At 38.8% G+C, this 21693-nt stretch overlaps 1 protein-coding gene across 1 annotated transcript in view; it reads right to left on the reverse strand.

The window, feature by feature from the left end:
• Positions 1-818: 818 nt before the first annotated feature.
• The window catches only part of PHF20L1 (PHD finger protein 20 like 1), a 56341-nt gene continuing 35466 nt past the window's right edge, over positions 819-21693 (reverse strand). Inside the window, exons 14-21 of the mRNA XM_082046265.1 lie at positions 18998-19111; positions 15977-16141; positions 15412-15593; positions 13561-13660; positions 11227-11422; positions 10439-10808; positions 7396-7561; positions 819-6254 (exon numbers count right to left, since the gene is read on the reverse strand). Coding sequence (XP_081902391.1) covers positions 6112-6254; positions 7396-7561; positions 10439-10808; positions 11227-11422; positions 13561-13660; positions 15412-15593; positions 15977-16141; positions 18998-19111 — 1436 coding nt within the window. The 3' untranslated portion in view covers positions 819-6111. The remainder of the gene's footprint in view (positions 6255-7395; positions 7562-10438; positions 10809-11226; positions 11423-13560; positions 13661-15411; positions 15594-15976; positions 16142-18997; positions 19112-21693) is intronic.

Consider the following 21693-nt stretch of genomic DNA (forward strand, 5'->3'; position numbering starts at 1 on the left):
CAAACATGTCCAGGGATGGTGACTCCAGCACTGCCCTGGGCAGCCTGTTCCTGCCTGACAACCCTTTCAGCAAAGAATTTTTTCCTAATGTCCAATCTAAACCTCCATGGCTGTTTCAGAAATACAATTTTGAAATCTCTTGCATGTTTAAGATACCTGGTTTTGCTGTGAAGAACAGAAAAAATTATCTGTGTTACTAACTCAGATTGTCTGATTTCATTCACCTGCCACCATCTGCACCTTGTTCCATAGGACATCTGGAACAGGAATTTCCTTACCATAATTTGCTTATTTATCTCCTGCTTCAACAGCATTCTGAACAACAGTTTGTAAGAAATGCTAAGATATAAGAAATCACCAAAAGCAAGTTGAAGTTATTTTGTCATGGCACTGTACAAGGGCACAATACTAGAAGCCCCTTTAGTAGGCAGACGTCTGCCCACAAGAAGAGCTGCCATCACTGTGCACATGGTGTTGAAAGACAATTGTTGTTCAAGAACCGAGTGCATCGCAAAATCCAAACCCTGAAATTGTTAAATATCAAAGCAGTTGAGGAAAAGGAAAAATCTAATTACTTTGCCAGACAGCAATTAATTCAGTACTGTATATAATTGACTGACTGCATAATTTGCCGTCAGGCTAAAATAGAACTGAAGATTCCCTAAAGCTTTGCAATGTTCACAAATAAATGAGTATCAATGACTGTATAGAACTTATTGGCTACATGCTAAAAATGCAACTGAAGCTTCCCTGAAGCTTTAAAAGGTGTCCAAACACTCACCAGCTCACCAAAAGTCCACTGAATGGGAGCCCAGGCACATAACAATCTCAACAGACCTTTATTGTGAGTATCAGAACGCAGTCAACATTATTGCTATTATAAAAAAACAAATCACAGAAGAAAGTATTTTGCTTCTCTCATAGATTTAATAGCAATGCACTGCTGCCTCTCTCAGAGTGTTTAGTGACAATACACTGACATGTGGCTACAGCTGAACGGAGGCGGCCCTGGCCAGTTTTAAAGAATAGGAGGCTGCTGGTGGAAGTAAACAGCGATTGAATTAGATTTAGTTATTAAATCCATAGAATGAAGCTGGCACTTCTGCTTACACACAGGCCCAGTGTGTACAGAAGAGGAAATTCACTCCTGAATGATTTTTCATGCTAGTTCGTTTCCTCCATACAGTCTCCAATGTTAATTATTGGAGTAGTTCAGGCTGGTGCAGAACGGCTGCCAAACGCACCATCTGCTCTTCGAGCAGTGTATTTTCACCATCATTACATGCTCCGTGCTTGGTTTTCATATATAAACAGATATACACACAGTGTATAATACTTATTGCTAAAGACAGACCCCAACACCCAGTGCCCAAAACGTAACACAGCGTAATAAAAACCATTACTGAAGTATTTCAAACATCCTCTGTAAAATGATCACCTAAAGCCATATGGACTCAGTACAAGAGAAAACGTGTCAGCTAATGAAATGTGAGAATAGCAATGGGCATTTCAGAAGTGATTAAGCCTCTGACCTTAATAAGCACTCCAAGATTAAGGTGCATGTACTACAACATTTTTAAGCCATAGAAAAGCTATGGTTCCAGTTTTCTAAACTGTCCCGGCAAAGCTGGGCCCCGTGTGTAAATGGCATCGCTGCTGGCAGCCCTGGACACACCAGGACCTCCACGTAACCACAACGGGGCCGGGCGGTCACCAGGGCCTGAGCGTCGACTTCTTGTCACGAACCCCCCGTTCGCAAAGTCCTTCCCATCGCCTGTTTTCGTTGTTATTTTTACCTCAAGCTTCAGTTCAGTTCAGGATCTGTTTTGTGTCCTTTAAATTTTCAGTGAAGAAAAACAGTTCCAGCTTCCTTTCAAATACAAAGGGAAAATATTCCACTTCGCAAGCATCAAAATGCTTTTATAGTTTTACTGTGATGTTTGAGCGACTCTTTTACACCCCAGCCTTCAGTTTGGTAAGAAGTGCTGGAGCCCAATAGTGCCAGTTGTGCTGTAATATTCATTCAAGTCTAGTTGTTAGAGGCCAGGTGGAAGCAGATGGAGATGACTCTTTGCACATGACCAGAAGAGCCTTACTAAAAGAAGGCAGCAAAAAATATCTACAGATTTTGACTGTGCTACACACCATCGAGCCACTCACAGCTCATAGGACACATTGGGAGCTGAGGACAGAAGAACAGACCTTTCCCTGTGACCACAACCAGAAAGAACTGGGCACAAAACACAGGAGCGAAACCCTTCAGCGATCGCAGATGACAGAAAGCTGAGGAACCAAAGGAGAAACAGATGCAAGCTGCAGAACAAACAGATGAACATATGTTGAAGCTAAGAGACAGGTGGATGCCTACCATTCTGTAGAATGATAGATGATGTCTATAGAATGATTCTGTGCCAGCCATACAAGAGGACTGCACCCGTGGAAGAAGTTTCAACTCTTTGCCACCTAACAACTATGTGAAACCTATCAGGAAATTGCAACTCGTCTTTGACTACTTGAAAGAGGATGACAGGCTGCTGTAGAGGAATTTACAAAGATCTACACATCTAAGGCCAGAATACCCAACATATGGGCACTACTCACCCTACAGCTACCCAAGAAAGAAGCATCTTCCAACCCATTCCCTGCCATACGAGGTATCTCCAGTTTGTAACTGAACCACAGGGAGTCCTATCGTGTGATACCTGATCATGTCACCACAACTACATTTATGGCTGTAACACTGATGTCCTATCATTATCACTGCAACAGAAAACGCATAAATCCGTAAATAGATGCCTTTGGTAGTCACAGGAAGGAGAAGGTTTTGAAACGAATCACCCTGATACCTCCATGAAAAAAAACCAAACCCTCTTGACTAAAAGTTGGGCATTTAAAGGCTTTACAATTTTGCCATTTAGTCCTGTGAAATCACAAGTTTCTGTACAACAGTATTTCCCTTTTATTAATCCTATGAACTTACACTAAGACTGCAAATCTAAAAATTCTACCTTTCTGTGTACATGTATCAAAACCAGTCCTTACATGACCGTATTTTTGCCTCAGAGCGGGTCTGCCTCCATCATACAGCACAAGTAATTGCAATTCACACCCTGATAAAGTGTCACAAATCAACTGTGCGTGGGTCCCCGGCTTATTGACAGAGGAAGTAGGAAGACAGAGGGGCAGCGATGCCTACAGGAAAGAGATTTTGTCAATAAGGCCAACTAGAAGAAATACAGATATGAGCCAGATGGCACTGGGTTGGATTGGCACACGAGCAATCAACTGCAGGTCACATTCTGTGCAAAACACGTTTTTATGGCACCTGACTTGTGTTTAAGAAATTTCAAAAACATCCCAAACCTTTGGATACTTGAGAAACCGGGACCAAAACTCACATGAGAATTTGAGAAAAATCAACTCAGATAAGTTTGGGAAGCACTCCAGCAATACACAGTGTATCAAACCAGTTGCTGTAAGGACAATGAGATTGTATTTCTTAGGAGCTATGAATGCTTGCAGGGACTTCTGTAATATGTGACTACACAAGAAATGAAGATAAAAATATACTGAACAGCTTATTTGGTTTTGTAAGCACAGTCCATCCTGAATAAGGCAGGATCCCGAGGGATAAAATTACACACTCATGTAAATGTAGAGACTGTTACACAAAGAGAAGTTAAAGCTGCAAAGGGCAACTTTGACCTTACGATTTCCTTTTCAGGACACCATTCCTCCATCCCTGCACCAAGAATGAAACCTCCATCCTCTCACCTGGAGTTTTCCAACCATCTCCTGCTTCAGTAACGTTTACAATTATATTACACCACATACATGCACACACATTGCATGATATTGCTACGGTGTATGCTGTATAAATTATGTAAATACACTCCACTTTGTTTCAAAGTAATTTCTGGATTTACACTTATACAGTACACACAGTTCCACATTCAAGGAGATGCAGCAAGTGAATAAAGTATTATATAAAAAAGTCTCACATATCCAAAAGCAAGTAGGTCACTCAACTATTCATATTGTTTGAAGCAGTTATTTAAGCATCCAACTATACAACAGAGTATTTTATTTATTAACAGATGCTATAAAAATGTCAACAACTCCTCAGCTCCTTGTGTTCTCTCTGCACTATGAAGTTGCCAATCACGATTCCACAATTAATTCCACGTTACCATACAGCTCTGTAACATCTCCTATAAGCTTGGCGTGGCAAGACTCTTTCAATAGCAACCGCTCTTTAACAGGGGTTTTACATTTTGCTTTGGACATCAAGAGCCATAACTCACTTCATCAGACATGGTCAGACAGACGGGAAATGTCAGGGTAGGTTTATTTTAGCAATGAACCAGCCACGCTGTTTTCTTTCCCAATAGCAGTTTTATCGTGACAGTTCAATGCACTGGTTGCAAAGTCTTTCTCACATAATCCATCTTTGGCATGTTTTTCAATTTTATGCATCCTCAAAAGGCTTTTCCAAGGTTTTTTGATGGTCTGTACATTGTAACAATCACTTTTTACATTTGTATGGAGATCAGGAAGAAAAGTGGAAAATGTAGAGTATGCAGAATAGTTTTAATAAACAGTTTTACATACAGTACCTTACATATAGAACAGTGTGTTTGCAAATTTAAATAATTTTTGAATGTACAGTGGCTTGTACTCTTATCAAAAGGTAAATTCAAGTTTACTGTCTATCGGTTCTAAAATGCATTTATACAGATAACTAGAACTGATAAACAGACGTGAGGCATAAAACGTTCAAGTATCTTAATGTCATCAGTTAAATAGCCTCCTTTTAACAGTCATATTTTACAAATTTCAAAACCTGTACATACATTATTTTCAATTTTAGAAACTGCTTGTTAAAAGGTAACATTTCATGTTAACCACCAGTTTTAATAGTCTATTGTAATAAAACTAGACATGTGTAGATATAAATGTATATAGTATGTATATATGTACATGTGTTTCTATACACATATACATACACATACGTATGTAGCACTGGGTACGGCGGCAACTTGTAAGCACAGGGAAAGTCCTGGGCTCCAAATCCAGCAAGAGCTAATAAATCAAGTAGGTTGCCTTTGGTTTTGTGATGTTTCATTCACTGAAGGCGAATGATTTTACAAAAACATCTTGGGTGACATTATCGTGTGATATTTATTCCAGTGGTTTCGCATATTCACAGCCACAGACAGTTTTGCTGCTCTCGTCATTCCTCATCCCAGCTGAGGATGGTAACGTTTCAGAGGGTGAACACCAGAACTGAACTACCCAGGACAAAAATTGTACCTTGAATCCTGAATACTGCAAGAGAACATAAAAAAATATAAACTAGATACAATTTTGGATGGATTGCTGGCACCAAGTAGGACTTCAGGAAAAAAACCTTCATGTAAGTCACAAACTCTCATCCCAGTGGTTTTAATATTATTTGGCACATCTGACCACTATTTGCCACTTAAAGGAGCCTAAGGGTGCTGTAATAAGGATTTCTAGTTAAAAAAATACTTTAAAAAGGAGACAATGATCAGCAATTTCTTTCAAAAAAAAAATAAAACAAAGCAGGTACGTTCGTTTTCCTGAACATTCATGAGAGAAGGAAATAATCTAAAAAACTTTCCTTGTAGAGAGGATATAGATCTCTCTGTGTCTATCTTTCACTAGCAAGAAGAGAAAAGGAATTCAATAAAAAAGCAGTTCCCAAGAATTTTTCACCAGTTGACGTCTGCAAGTTTAGAACGTTTTACCAAAGGTTTCAAACCAGTAGCGCTGTTCTTCGCAGAGGTTTCGTTGCTTCAGCTTTCTTATCTGTGGGAATTGTCTTGTTTAGCATGTTAAAAATCACATCCACGTTTCTCAGAATGTGATGTATCACATTTTGAAGCTTGGACACGAATATTCAGATTTTCAATATAACAGATTCCTTAATCTACATTTCCTCTCCTCTCTCTAAAGCTTCAGGCTATTAATGTAATCAGCAAAGAACCAGATAAATGCTCAGCTTGTTGTTATCTTCTTGTCAATCTTGTGGCTAGTCAGAAAATTCACTGTAAAGAACCTATTTTTATTTCTTTATTCTTCCTTTTGTCATACAGAGCAAAGCGTTGCTATTTGCTGTACTTTCCCCATGTCAATTAAGAGCTGTTTGATACGCCGCTTGAGCTGAGGCAATCTGGCCAGAGGATCTGGTGGTTCCAGTTCTCCAGTGAAGTCGAGCCAGCTTTCTAGAACTACAGAAGGAAAAGGAAGAAGTTGATTAGAATAAGTCTTCGAGAAACAGTTTTCATGAAAATTAAGCTTTGCTCTCTTACTCTGTCTTTTATAAGAAAGGAAAACATCCTGAGGCTGTGATTTTCACTATCCTGAGGCTGTGATTTTTATTTAACAGAAGAAATGTTGATTGAGGAATCACCAACTAATTCCATGTTTCACTCTAACAAATCAAACATATCTCCTGATTTCATTGTTGCTATAAAAAAAAGGTACCTGGATGCAAATTATATCCTTGGCTAACAATTTACCATCTACACACCTAAAAGAAACCTCAGCTCACAGCTTTCTAGCTCTGACAGTCCTGCAACAGAAAAGGTAAACCTTAAATGCAAGGTTTCCTTCTGCCACTTTAACAGGCTCCGCTTAACAAGGTCCAGATTACAGAATGGTTTTCCAATCTTCAACAAATGTTTTTTGAGGAATTTCTATGCTTGTAGAGACAGAGAAGGGAAAAAGTCAACCCTGTTAGTCTAAAAATACTGCCTAGTACAAGCAGAAATACTGAAACTGCAAATAGGAATAAGGCAAATTTATTTGTCAAAAGATAATTAAGGGCTCCTATGACTAGACTACAAGCTCCTCTCTCTCTTAATCTCTATGACTGGCAGGTAAACTTTAGATGCAGTTGATATTTGCTCCTACATTATAATGTCATTCAAGACTGATTAGACTTCCTGAAACTTATTTATTAACATATAGCAAACCAAACTGAAGATAGAACAAACACTATTTTTTTTCCTGAATATTGTCAAATACTAGAACAATCAGGCCAAACCACTTCAGGCTTAGAAAAATTGATCAACTTTACAATCAATATCTGGACAAAGACAAGTTAGCTAAGCTTTCTGAGGCCTGCCTAACATCACAAACTTGAGCTAAATTTTCAGGGGTCCCAAGGGCTTAAGCTACTTTATTGGGCTTTCAAAACTCATGGAAGGGGGCAGAGGGATCAAGGGTACAAACCCTGGTTATAGTTCTGGGTACCCGAATTTTAATACAACTCTTAAAAATCCATCCTCAGTGCCTCAGATCACGTTCAACACAGCGGTTATGAAAGATGCTGTTACAGGTGTATAAAGTATCTGGCAATGCAGTTACCATCAACTTCTTTTTCAATCAGGTCCATTCTGCTGGTGACTTCGTTCTGTACATTCTCTATGTGGGTGAGGAGGTTTAGCTGCCATTGAAGATGTGTGTCCACTTGTTCCTCTGAGCCTTTTCTTTCATTGCAAACAAACACAGTGTTTCCTTCAGCAGAATTCTTCTTCATAGTAGCAACAGAAAGAAAAAAATAGCCATTTAAGAAGGTTTTTTTTTTGTGTGTTTTCATTTCTGGTGTTGACTTCAATACTTGAGTCACATGATAAACTACGCTGGTTTAGAATTGTGCTTCTGTCTACTTGACAACACTCAAAAAGCCACGTACCGTGATACATCAGTAGACTAACCCAAACAAAACGCAAATTCCAAATAAATGAGCGCGTGTAGCACTGGGAGAGTGAGGCAAGAGGTAAAGCTTACCAGCTTAAGCACTTTGTTCAACGCAGTAAGAGAGATGGCATTTCTGTGCCCTTTTCCTATAAATCATGAGTTAAATCATGAAGTGGTGAACTATATTGGTCTAACACCACTGAAAATGTGCAAAACTCTAAGGTATGTTTCAAATTTAGAATGAAAGAAAACTCCCTAAAACGCAGTAATATCCAAGATGTCAACAGTTACTATTTTGCACAAATACATGCCAGAGTAAGAAGTGACTTTTATTCCATTAATACACTTCTCTAATGAAGTGCTCAGCTGATTTTTTTTCCAAATCATGTAACAATAGATTTAACAGCATTTTTTTCTTATATTATTTCTCCCTCCAGCCAAGAATCAGAAAGGTGAGAGGGGAAGAAGAAATTAAGGACTGATGGATTTTAAGTTACTTCTTAAGCAAAAAGTAACTGTTTAAGACTTAAAATCGATTAAGAAAAACTCTTGGACTGACCTGCTGGCAGCTTTTTGAGCGAGTTCTGAAGGACGAGTATTGTTAAAACTCAAAATATTCATTAAAGGAGTCAAACTTATTTCCCAAAGCCAGATTTTAAAAGTCATAAAAGCCTCTGAACTCTTAACATCTTTCAGATAAAATATCTCACATCTCAAGACAACAGGTTTGCAACCACAAACTGTTAATAATCTTTTAAAAGGATATTTCCAATGTAAATAATAAATGTCCCATTTCTTACAGTTTCCAGACCCTCTGTAAAACCACGAAAGAAGAACGCAGTTTTTTCCTTGCCGTATGAGAACCCAAGTCCATGATTCTAACCCCAAGATCATCTGTCAGGTGAATCTTTTAGACGCCCACTGCAGTAAGTTAGAGAAAAATCTTAAAGCTAAACAACATCACATTTATGTTTTCCTTTTTAATGACCTTTGTATTTATTCAAATGGCGAGTAAATGCTGCTTGAAAAATAAAGCAGAAGGTGAAACACATCCCCCTCTAAGCTAAGAGATCCATGTAGGCAATAAGGGAGTGCTGGTAAAAAAAGCAGAGTACAGGACCCAGGCTGTGAAGAAATAAAGGGGAGGTTCAGGTGGGGGAGGCTGGTGCTTTCAGAAGTACGAACAAATAAACTAAATACATTTTAGAGATGATGCACAGTCCAGAAAAGGGAGTTGGTAATAGTCAATCTGAACACTGTTTATAAGAGAAAAGATGATATTCAGACATACAGATTAGGATAAGGCTCAACAGTATGGAAAAACAGAATATTCAAGGCTCTGCAGGACACTAGAAGGCAGAATCCAAAGTCCAAACCAAACTTTGACAGAAAGAGGTGAAGGTGGCACCTTACAAAGAAGTCAGGAGAGCCTTTCAATAAGTAGTAGGTTTAGACAGAAAACCTTATTTCAGATATCAAGATTGACTACAGGCAACAAGGTGAACTAAGGTGTCCCATAGGAAAGATCACTCTGACACTGCCCCAACCAGATCTCCTCCTGCTTTAAAACAGAGAGGGCATCGCTTTTTAGGTACCACCTTTTGTCTTTGAAGGAAACATTAGTTTTGTTTTGCTGCTTGCATGTATTTTCTTTTAATTCTAAATATATTTATACTATTTACAATGCCAACTTAGGCTACTGTGGGAAGGAAAGCATATTTCAAACCGTTGCATGTCTCCATACTGAGAATAACCATGCAACTTAGCATACAGTTATTTCTAACTAGAAGGAGCCAAATTTTTCCATTTAGACTATATAGTTTACATGCCAAATTTAAAACTGAAATTAAAAGAAAAAAAGACATGTCTTACTCATTTCTTCCACACCAGAAACTGTACTTCAAAAGGGGGGTGAGTTGGGTGATTTCTTCTCACAAAGTTGATATTGCAGAAAACAGGTAAGTTTGGTTTACTTTGATTTTTGCTCAAACAGAACTCTGCATTAAAACCAGACTAATAAGTTTCAGACCTTTTCCACAAAGTAATGGATTCAAACCATTAATGCAAGAATGAGAAAGAAGTTTATATAGCCAAATATAAACCTGACTAAAAACCTGTGAAACAAGACTCAAAAGGAGCTGTACATGAGGTGAAATTAGTTGGTCAGTAAATCACCACTTGTGGACAGAATTCTAGGCAGTGTTGCTATTAAAAGAAGAACATGGTACAATAATAAAGTCTTTTACAAATCTCAGTTAATTAAACAACAACAAAACACATAGAAAATGGAAATGAGAGGAAAAAGGAAACTTGTCCAGAGAAAAAAGGAAGCCTGTTCATTTTTACTTACCTTGCAAAAAAGAAAACAAAACAAAACACCTAAGTTCTGTTTCAAGATCCTGCATTTTAAGCATAGGATTTCTGTTGTTCTTTTTTCCAAATAAAGTATTAGATTAAGCATAAAACCAGTACTTGCATAGGCAATACTTCAACCACACTTTGCATTTCTTTCACCAACTGAAATGAGTACACTTTACCTGAAACTATTTCAGTGATCCAACTTTGCTTCTAGTGATTTCTGTTGACATATTATTTGATAGAATGTGTTGAGTTATAACAATGAGCATTTCTAAATACTTGTATGCACTTGAGTTATCAGATTGAACATTTTTCTGACTAAGAAACTTCCCAGATGAAAAACGATACTTACCTGCTCATTCATGCCATCATCTTTAAATGAATATTGTAAACAGTTTTTATTCTCTGTGTGAAATTCCTGATCTTCCTCAAAACTACTTGCATCTTCATCATCTGAGCTCAAAGGGTCAGTGACTGCTTTGCATTCTTGACCAAAACTCTGAGGTTTTTGGTAACTGTGCTCACTTGTGATGTACGTTTCTTCCATCTTCTGGGGTTTACAGGGTGGCTCTCTATGGTTTTGACTGTGACACGTCCTTTCAGGTGGATTAACGGCATCTGGCAAAGTCACCGATTTTTTCTCTACCCCAACAGTTATTTGTTCCTGTTCTTTTCGCATCCCTGAATAAGCCCAGAGATGAAGGTCTGGGTGATGTTTATTTCTGCATTGAATAAGAGGAAAATAAAGCAAGTTACAGAGAATGCCACTTATGGCGCCGAAGCATCAAGCATCTGCTTCTGCTACATCATGGCGATGGTTAAGCACCATTATCAAACATGTAAGTAGTCCTCAATCACTTATCAATTTAAAGACAAATCCAGAACATCCCATTAATACAAAATTAACTATAAAATAATAAAAAATAGAAGTCGCAAATAAACCAAATACACAAGATGTGCTCAGGTGCCGAACACCTAACTCCCACTGAATCTGAGAGTACTCCACATCTTGCACTTGAATTATTTAAACTATTATACAAGAAAGAACTTTAATGTGAGAGAATAGTGCAAACGGAATAATGATAGTTTCTGCTACCTAAATATATAAAGATGGGGAATAAACCTTGGACAGACACTTACTTTAATATCCCAATCTTCAGTTGAAGTCCATGCAATATTTCAGTCACACCATATACATCTGCCAGTAGGTGATGTGTTGACACAATCTTTTTGGCATTAAGGTGAGAGTAGTTTTCTTTCAAAAAGGATAATCCACACATGTGTCCATTGTTCAGCCAGTCTTTATCATAAAGATATTTGGCACTCCACCTCTGACCTGGGGTAAGCAATAAACAACTTCAGGGCCAGCTAAAGCCACAGCAGAACTGTAATTAAAACTAGAGTGTTATAATCATATGCTGTACTCTCCTAAATATCTCCTAACAGCCACAAAATAATGATTCAAGATCTTGCTATTAAGACATTAAAATTTATTTCTCATGGATTAAGAGGAAGCTCTTAACATTTATGAAAACAAAAATAAACCTGAAATTTCAATGGCACTCAAAAAAAAAAATCTAATCCCCTTTGCAATCAAAGTACAGGATGTTAAGAACTTTGCTATTACCTATCTAACCTCAAAAAATAAAAGTATAAATTGGCATTTTATTTAAATACTGCAGCTTATTTAAAAAAAGAAAGAAAGAAAACCTAAGCTATTAAGAGAAATGTTACACAGTGGGTTCTATATGGACCTACTCAAAACACTTCTTTGTTTGTTTGTTTCTGAAAGACAAATATTTAGTTTCAATAGTGAAGTCAATTATCTATTTATTAGAAGGCAGGAGAAGGCTTCAAGAAAAGCAGACGTTTCAAAGTCCTCTGACAGTGGAGCTCTTATGGTCTCCTTTATGGTGCCTTTTACCTGACAATATTGATGTAAACGTGCCTTAGCTTTCCAAGGCTACGGCAACATCTACAACAATAACCCCAACAGGCAAAGGCGTATCTAGGTAATGCTTCTACAGTAACTTAATAACTAAAAAACAAAACATAACACCTCATAAAAAGAAACAAAACTAGAAATGTATACTGAAAATTATTTCAATATTGTTGTTCACAATGAGGAACCCAGACAAACAGACTGAGACTGCAATATCTTACACTGCATTTCATATCAGACTATCATCATATACAGAACAAAGAACAGGTTGATGGAAGCCCTTCATACCTTTCAGGAGAATACCCTGTCTATCTCCTTTCTGCCCATTATCCCAATACACTTTAAAATACTGACATTGTGAATGACCTTTTTCTCCTGACACAGAAAGAAAAGAAGGATTGGTTAGGAAGGGAGAGAAGATTAAAAATTAGAGACACAGTCTCTGCACAGCAGGGGATAACGAAGTACCTGGTACAGCGCAGGGAAAGAACACAAGACAAATTAGTTGGTTTTAGTAAGAAAAAGCTTGACTGCTCAAAGAGTACACGACACACAACTACCGAACGAGACTCTATAGCACCGATTTACATTCAGATCAGGGCAAATGGAAAAAGTCACAGCAGTCCAGCTCTATTTTCCTCAATTTTCTTCTCAAAAATAACTAATAAAAAACTGTGCTGTTTTATAACTTTGCAAACAGTTTTCAGATTTCATTTGTTAAATTCAGAAAGAAAGTAAATTCAGGCGTGTAGTCTCACACTTGAAACAGCTGGACTGTTGGCTCTTTCACCAGAAGACACATATGTGTGTTCATATTGATTGTCAGGAAAAAATACTAACACCTTCTTCCAAAGTGTGTAGTTTTTCTCCAAATAACTGCTAAGAAAAACGGGTTTATGGACAGAATCATCTTTAAATCAACATCATCTTCATCAAATGAATTCAGTTTAAAAGTAAATAGGCTTTTCCTTATTCTTACCGTTTCAAATTTATCCTAACAGCCTTAAATGCAAGATGTGCTGTTCATGCACTACCATTTACTATAAAAAGCGTTAAATCTTTTCTTATTTCACATATTCAGTTCCGCACATTTACACAATTCTGGACAAACAGAAACATAAATTTGCAACTGATATGAAATGACAACCACAGCATATCTGAGTGTACTGTGGTAATGAGTCCTTTTTCATTAAAAAAATAAATTAAATGAACAGATGTGATTCCAAGTATAGGCAAAACAAGAATGATTTAGATTTTTCAGACTACAGTGACATGAAAAAGTGTTAAGGTTTTGAGGGAATTAAGCTGAAACAACTAACGTGATGGTAACTAAGATCATGAGTAAGATTTATTGTAGCTCAGTGTTACTAACAGGAAAGTTTCTGCTCAGCTAAACTTCAAAGCACTTGCTCCAAAGAAGTACAGCAGATAACAACAAAACCAGACAAAACCTTGACAATTTAAGTAATACATAACATTTCTGCTTAAAAATCCCAAGCAGATAGCTGCAGATGGGGGCGGTTTGGCCGTACCTGGTGGATCTCGGCAGATGTAGCAGATGTACTGCTCCGGAATGCTGTCCTCCAGCAGCCCCATGCACACGCTGTGCTGCCAACACAAGCACTCTTCACACTGATATCAGAAAGATAAAAAGGCAAAAGCTAAAACTGAGATAAGGAGATCCATAAATCAGAAGCTATTGTATCGTCAAAATGCAGAGAACAGTAGTTTAAGTTAAACAGCTGGTATGAGTAAGATTATTTAATTGGGCAATTTGTGTTTGGGTCGGCAAACACATGAAGCTAAAAAAATAGCTCTAGTTCCGAAAGTCACCTCAACCACAAATTCCAGACTGGAAAAAGAAAAATGACGACGTAATATTTAATAATATTTCATTACAACATTCAGTATTTTAGCACCTAAATATTTAGTAGTGAAACATAAGACAGGAGCATAATATTACAGTAAAGTAGAAAGATAATGTAATACATTACAGCATAACAGTGAAAAGTAGAAAACTCTTCAGTTTAATTATTTATATTTACAAAGCATCTCTCCAGTGCGCTAGAAAGATGTGTTTTTAATATCGCACCAATGGAAAATCTAAAAGAAAAAGAAAATGAAGAGAAAATGAAAGAGGAGAAACAAGAGAATAGGAGAGCAAAATAGAAGTGGCAAGACATGAGGGCCTAGAAATAGCAAACTGGTTGCTCTCAGTGAGACAAGGCATGAAGAGGAGATAAGTGATCAAAAAAATCAGGCTGTCATTGGACTTCAGAAACAGGTAGGAAACTACCACTGAAAAAACACATTTCCCTTCCTCAACTCAGCATTTGCCTTTGTTCTAACTACCTGTTGGTTTACTACTGAAAGTCTTCTTTGCTTTGACAGGCTTTTGAGCATCAACCTATTAAAACAACTGAAGTCACCTCTCCTCTTACGACACCGCCACGGCTACAGTTTCCTCTCCTCTCTCCAAAGATTTCCGCATCAGTCCATTCTTCCATATTACTAGCATAACTAAACTCCTGCTTAGCTCCTCCAACACAACAGTGCATTTTCAGTAGTGTGTTCTCAGGGACAGTCTTTGTGTCCTTCATTTTTAGATCTGTCATTTCTAAAAGACTTTAAGTCCATTAACACAAAACTGTCATACTTGCGTTCTTCAGATCTCAACTAAAAAGGCTCCATATTTTCAACAGAAACCTTACCACATTAATAGATGAATACAAACCTGGTTTTTGAGTGGGGAAAAACACACAGGAATTTCATGGTGTTTTTAAAGTTATTAACAACTGAGTTCTTCCTCACTGTTGCTTGTATCTGATCTAATCACTATATCATGAATTTCTTGAGAAAAAGACTTGAAATTATTCATTACTAGATGGGAAATGCTTCCCTCACTGGAGTACAAATAAAGAAGCAGCAGTAGTTGCAATCCACCAGCACCTGAATGCTGTGCACACACTGTATATACAGCTGAGGTGCATTTACAGCAAGTAGAGCGGTATCTACAAGTGGTACCACAAAGCACAAGGGCCAAACCAGAAGGGTTGGTATAACTGGGGTGGTCTGTGGACAGAAGCAGTGATTTGTGTGCAGGAAAGGATACTTCATTCCAAATTTATCAACTAGTTATAAAGAAAAAGGTTATCTTTCCTTACAAACTTGTTCTACATATCCATTTGTTAGAGAAATTCCATCCTAGCAGAACAGCTCTGCATACACCGCAGTCAAGCGAAGTGCAAAACACAGAAATATTTCGTTTCTATTTAGAGCTCTCTACATAACTTCAGTCTCCAACACATCCAAAGGGCACCTTCATGAGCAACAAATTCACATGGAAAATAGAGCCCCCCCAGCCCCCCGCTAAACTTCTTTACCTGAATCATAAAGCCATTCTCTTCATCCAGTTCACAAATGCATCTAACAATTTCATTGAGAGCATCATCTTCATCCTGAGACTCTTCAAAGTTAGTTGAATCAAAATCCTGATTGTATTCATCGCCACTGAGTAACAAACTCTCTGTAGAGGAATCATCCAAGAACTCCACGTCTGAAAGGTCTAGTAAAAATAAATACATGTGAAATTTTGTGTGCAGAGATATAATACCTTATAGAGATTGAGGTTTTTTTAGCAGTTAATCTTAACCCGATACAACAAAAATCACTCCCAAACACACTGCTGGTGTATCAGATTTCTTGATGAATTCCGCAAAATGCCTTTAATATCATCTCCTCAGAAGCAGAGCAGCAACACTTAACTAAAGTAAGTAAAATGCAGAACAGCCTGAGCAGCGTAAGCATTTTGATTTCAACAGATGAAGCAGAAATCAGTCATCAGATTTATAGCTACAACCCCAAACACAAACCAAGTTATTTCCTTCAAAATTCTCTCACTTAAAGATTTAAACCTACAAACTGAAAGCTGCTGTTCAGCCAACCTACTTTCTCCACTAAGGTCAACAGACAAGATAGCTCTTGGATACTGGTATGATGTGTTCTTCTCTGAGAACATGCTGCGCAAAGTCAGAGAGCTGCCCGAGGACCGTGTTAATGGAGATGAGCATCTGTCCAAGAATTCAACAGAACTATCTTCATAATCTGAATAATCTGAAAAAGTTAAAATAAGTTGCTGTTACAAGAGTAAAGTTTGTGACAAATGCAAAAAACCCCGAAAACCACACTTATTTTAGTATTCTGCAACATTATGTTTAGAAGTAAAGAATATCAACATTAGGATGATGAAACTGTAAATAAGAAACAGCAAAAGTTCTTCATAATGTATTTCATAAAAAATTTCCAGGAAGAAACATAATGAAGTTCAATAGCTAAGACAAGCATTACCCATTTAACTCCGCCCCTCTCCCATCTCTGAATGTACAGAGGAATCACTTTTCCTTTAATATTATACAGTCTTTTTTTCCCCACAATTCATCCTGTACCATCTGCTGTCTTTAGAGATGCTGCTGGGAGCTCTCTTTTTGCTTTAGCTCTGTTGGTAGCTCTACCAACAAGTAGTAGTTACCAAGTAACCACAGCCAGTCCTGCCAGGTTAAGTGACAAAAGCTTGTCTGTACACCTGCAGATGTGCACAGGGAGCCCCCAAAAAACCCTCATTAGATGCTCTCAGGCCCATTTCAGGAGCCATCAGTTGATAATGGGCCAATGGAACCAAAGTGTGTGTGGGGAAATTATATATATACACACATATATATATACATATATAAACGGACCTAAGTGGTTTGGACAGGAACAAGTATGAGGAATAATAAAGGGAATAAAAAGGGCCAGTCATGCATAGTGTGCCAGTCAGTAGACTTTGTCTGGCCATGCCCTGTGTCTGATCAGCACAGTATGTCCTATCTGTGCTGGCAGAGCTGGTGGAGTCTCCCTCCTTGGAGATATCCAAAAGTTGTCTGGACATGGTCCTGGGCAACTGTCTTGAGGTGGCCCTGCTTGGTCAGGGGGGTTGGACCACAGAACCTCCAGAGGTCCCTTCCAACCTCAGCCAGTCTGTGATTCTTATTAAACCCCATTTCTAACTGTTACCCCAGTGAGAGGCTCTATTTGGTGTGCAGGGGGCAGAGTACCAGCAAACGGAGTCAGACAACAGGTCTAAGGGCCCATGTGTCTGCGGTGCCAGCACCTGGAGAGACTGGAGCAAGTGACTGAAATACCAACCTCTCATCACAGAGGCCCATGAGTTCACCCTGCAGCACCCAGAGCCAGTCCAAGTGTCTGACTGTTAGCAGAGATCGAGCTGGACCAGCTGGTGACCAGGTGAAGTGGCCTGGGAGCAGTAGGTGAGTGGATCTGCAAGAGCCAAATGTAGGGGCAATTGTGTCTCTAAGGGTGAGAGCCTGAGGGGCTATGGGAATCTGGGGAGTCCTGGCCAAGTCGAGGGGTGTGCGACTGTGCACATGAGTGAGATGGTCTGTACTGCAGCAGAGGCATGGGCCCTGGGGCTTGTACCTCCATGTGCCAGCAATTGGGAAGACAGGGATCCATAGGCAGCTACTGAGCAGACAAGTGTCTGAGCCCAGCTGCTGGAGGGATCCACACTGTACACACACACACACACACACACACATATATATATATCACATATATATATCACAGTATCACAGTATGTTTGGGATTGGAAGGGACCTCAAAAGATCATCTAGTCCAATCCCCCTGCTGGAGCAGGAACACCTAGGTGAGGTCGCACAGGAACATGTCCAGGCGGGTTTTGAATGTCACCAGAGAAGAAGACTCCACAACTTCCCTGGGCAGCCTGTTCCAGTGTCTGTCACCCTCACTGAGAAGAAGTTTCTTCTCAAATTTAAGTGGAACCTCTTGTGTTCCAGCTTGATCCCATTACCCCTTATATATATATATATATATTTTCTCACTATTGGAACCCCACCCTGCTCAGCCAGAGCTTGTGCCCACTGGTGCTACAGCAGTACTGACATTTATCAAAGAATGGCTGGGGTTGGAAGGGCCTCTGGAGATCATCCAGTCCAACCCACCTGCTAAAGCAGGTTCACCAGAGCAGATCACACAGGAATGTGTCCAGGTGGGTTTGAATGTCTCCAGAGAAGGAGACTCCACAGCCTCTCTGGGCAGCCTGTTCCAGGGCTCTGGTACCTCAAAGTAAAGAAGTTTCTCCTCATATTCAGGTGGAACCTTCATATTGGTACCAGCATGATAAAATTTCCTGTAACATATACTATTCGCAACAGTTTCAAGGAACATATTCACAAGCCTGCCCTTAATCATAGTGACTGGAGAGACTGTCCCAGGTAACTCATGGAATCACAAATCACAGAATGGTTTGGGATGGAAGGGACCTTGAAGACCATCTAGTTCCAGGCCCCCTACCACGGGCAGGGATACTTTCCAGTAGATCAGGTTGCTCACAGCCCCATCCAACCTGTCCTTGAACACTCACAGGGATGGGGCATTTACAACTTCTCTGGGCAGCCTGTTCCAGTGTCTCATCACCCTCACAGCAAAGAATTTTTTTCTAATATGTAACAGAAATCTACCTTTTCTGTTTAAAACTACAACCTGTTGTGCTACCACTACACTCCTTGAGGGTCCCTTCCCAACCTTCCTGGAGGTTCTTCCTTTTAAATACTAGAAGGCTATAAGGACTTCCCAGAGCCTTCTCTTTTCTAGGCTAAACAGCCTCTCAGCCTTTCCTTCAGAGGGGAGGTTCTCCAGGCCCTGACGATCTTTGTGGCCTCCTCTGGACCCGCTTGAGCAGGTCCATGTCTTTCTTATGCTGGTCAAATGGTAAATAAGATTAGCTATCCACTTACTCATCTCAAAACTTATTACTTTGAATATAAGTGAGTCGTCGTATTTCTACACTTTCATCCTTCTGTAGGAAGCTTTCCTGCTACCACATGTATCTACAGTTTTGTTGCTACGGTTTCCACAATATGTCTCTCTCCTAAAGCCACTGCTCACATTTACTTTCTCCTTCTGTCAAAACCACACTATCTACCACGCTTCCCAAATATCTGCACTGTGAGTCAACTCCATGACTAGTTGAGTTGATCACTTCATTCTGTATTGCTCTCAACGTCACTGTAACAAAACAGTACAAAAATCAGAAATTACCACCTTCTGTGTCATACGGGTTTTATAGGAAGTCAATCTTGCACATACATACAGCTGAAAAAAAAAATCATGTTGTTTGCTGTTTTTCTGTTTGGTTGGGTTTGTTGTTTTCTTCTTTGCTTGTTGTGGTTTTTTTGTGGGGGAAGGGTTGGTTTGTTCGGGTTTTTGTTTGTCCATTTTAATGACAAGTCATTTTTCAATGGGCTTTTTCAGGGACAGCCACTGGAGACAGAATCTGCCAAAGCACTTGAAGGGACAGGAGTTGGACTCCATGATCCTTGTGGGTCCCTTCCAACTCAGGACTTCCTATGATCCTGTATCTTTCTTTTTCCTCCAGTTAAAAAAGAAGTGTCCAAGCAGAATACCTCTGGATTGCCAGAAACAGATTTTCACAAGATGAATTTCCAAAGAATAAAACGCTCAAGTTTTACTCACACTGCTTTTTGCACCTGGATTTTAAATTTCTATTTGTTGGGCATTGGGAGGTACATGGTTTTCTCCTAATATTTACAGGCATTGGATATGGCCCCTAGAAGTTGCAACCTAACCATGGTACCTCTCCTAAGCTTCTAAGTTTCAAGACAAGTTGGCAAAAAGAGACTGAAGGAACAAAAAAACCCCCAAAATTTAAAAGATGAATAGGGTTTGCAAAACCTATTGCATGTTGGATCTGCATGGAACCAGAGCCAGTGATAAGGCCCAGACTCTGCTCTCAAGCACAGGCCTTTGCAAAAAGGCAAAATATCACACACTCAGCTGAGAAGCAGTCAGACCAACTCCTCCCAAATCTTCTAAATGCTGCACTAGAGCAGCCTTTTCTGACGATTCATCTAAATGTTGGAATTCAGCACCAGAGATGACAGACAACCCCTTCATTTACCTCTTTCTTTGGAAATAAATGAAACAGAAAGCTCCGGAGGTAAATATTTTTATGCCAGTTGTTTTTCAAAGACTTTTACACCAACACTCAATCTGTCATATTCTCAAAGAATGGAAGAGATATAAAACATTTTTCTAACTCTTATCGGACTGTATTGAGAATGCTGCTGCGGGTTTTCCTGCACACAAGGGGATGGCATATTGCTTTAGAACATTCTTCCTAAAAATGGAACCTAAAGAGAGTATTAACTCACTCCAGCATGTTTTAATAATTACAGATGAAGTAGCGAGGACTGCTTAGGGTTTTGTTCTTTTCTTTGGCTTTTGAATACTTGGCATTTACCAGTATCTTCTTACAAATACTTCAATGCCTTCCCAGCGCAAGTGAAAAACTCCCAATAACCTTTAGGTAAAGTAAGCAATTGAAGTTTATAGTTTAAAATTATACTACTCCAATATAAAGACAGTGAAGTACAATAAACCTAAATAATTGCACTTCACATTCAAGCACCACGTTCTTTGGGAACATTTTCATGTTATGTCATAAATTCTGGACAGACAAACACATAATCACTTTAGAGATCCACAAGGCATCTTTAAAAGTCTGTGGTCAGAAGCTCAAATTAATGCATGGGGTTTTTCCACATGCTTTTGAGCAAAAATTTCTAGAAATTTGTTTGATAGGTTTTACATTGTCACCTTGTCATATTTTAAGAAATTTTAACTGAAGTTATGACAGCCAATATCTAGTAAGTACATTCTCAAGGTACACGAAAGTCAAGTCAATCTGACAGGCATAGAAAGGACAGTCTGTGTTCTCATGTTTAGAGTCTGAATATTTAAAGATGTTCTCAAGAAAAAAAGATAAAACAGCAGCAATATAAAAATAAGTAGTATCCTTTTCAGTCCTGAAACACTTTCTGAAGTAAGCAGGGATAATACACAAAAAAGGTCAGTCTTTGGCAAGAAGACAGAATGAGTCTGCATTTGACCATGCTATTATTTTTATTGCCATAATGCTGCAATTAAGACTGCACTGGATGCAAAACAAAAAGTAAACCTAGGAACCTGTAATGTGATTTCACAGGAGATTAAAAGAACCAAACCAAAGCATGTGGAAAAGCTGAAGAAATACAAAGAAACTGTAAAAGTGTACTGGTCAGCAGGATAGTTATCTTTTCATAAAGAAGAAAACCCAAACATTGTCCAGTTGTTCCACAGAAATCACATCAAGAAGAGTTACAGAAAGGATGGTGCTAGAGCTTTAAACCGCACTCTTAGAGAAGTACTTCTCAAACAAGGAGGAAAAGAAAAGCACTAAGTGTTTTGAAAGGATTAGTTTGTTTTGTTAAAAACAGCACAAGCTATCTAGAGCCTCATGTCTGAAAAAACCCTTATTTTTCTCCATCTAGGGAATGGAAATAAGAGAGAAAAAGACAAAAGTGGGTGATGTGATCAAAGAATCAGAATTGAGAAGTGAGACACAGACAAATGGAATCACCATGTGTCAAAACAACAGACAAGGCTGTTACAGAGACACCAGCCTCAGCTGTTCAGGATTAAACAGTGGGAGAGGCTGCGTTTCATATAGTAAACCATGGAAATTTAGCAACAGACTGGATACGAGAATAATTTCAACGTCTGAGCAAAATAGGTAGGATGTGTACAGG

This window comes from Streptopelia decaocto (assembly GCF_964273445.1).
Source record: "Streptopelia decaocto genome assembly, chromosome: 2".
Classification (NCBI taxonomy): domain Eukaryota; kingdom Metazoa; phylum Chordata; class Aves; order Columbiformes; family Columbidae; genus Streptopelia; species Streptopelia decaocto.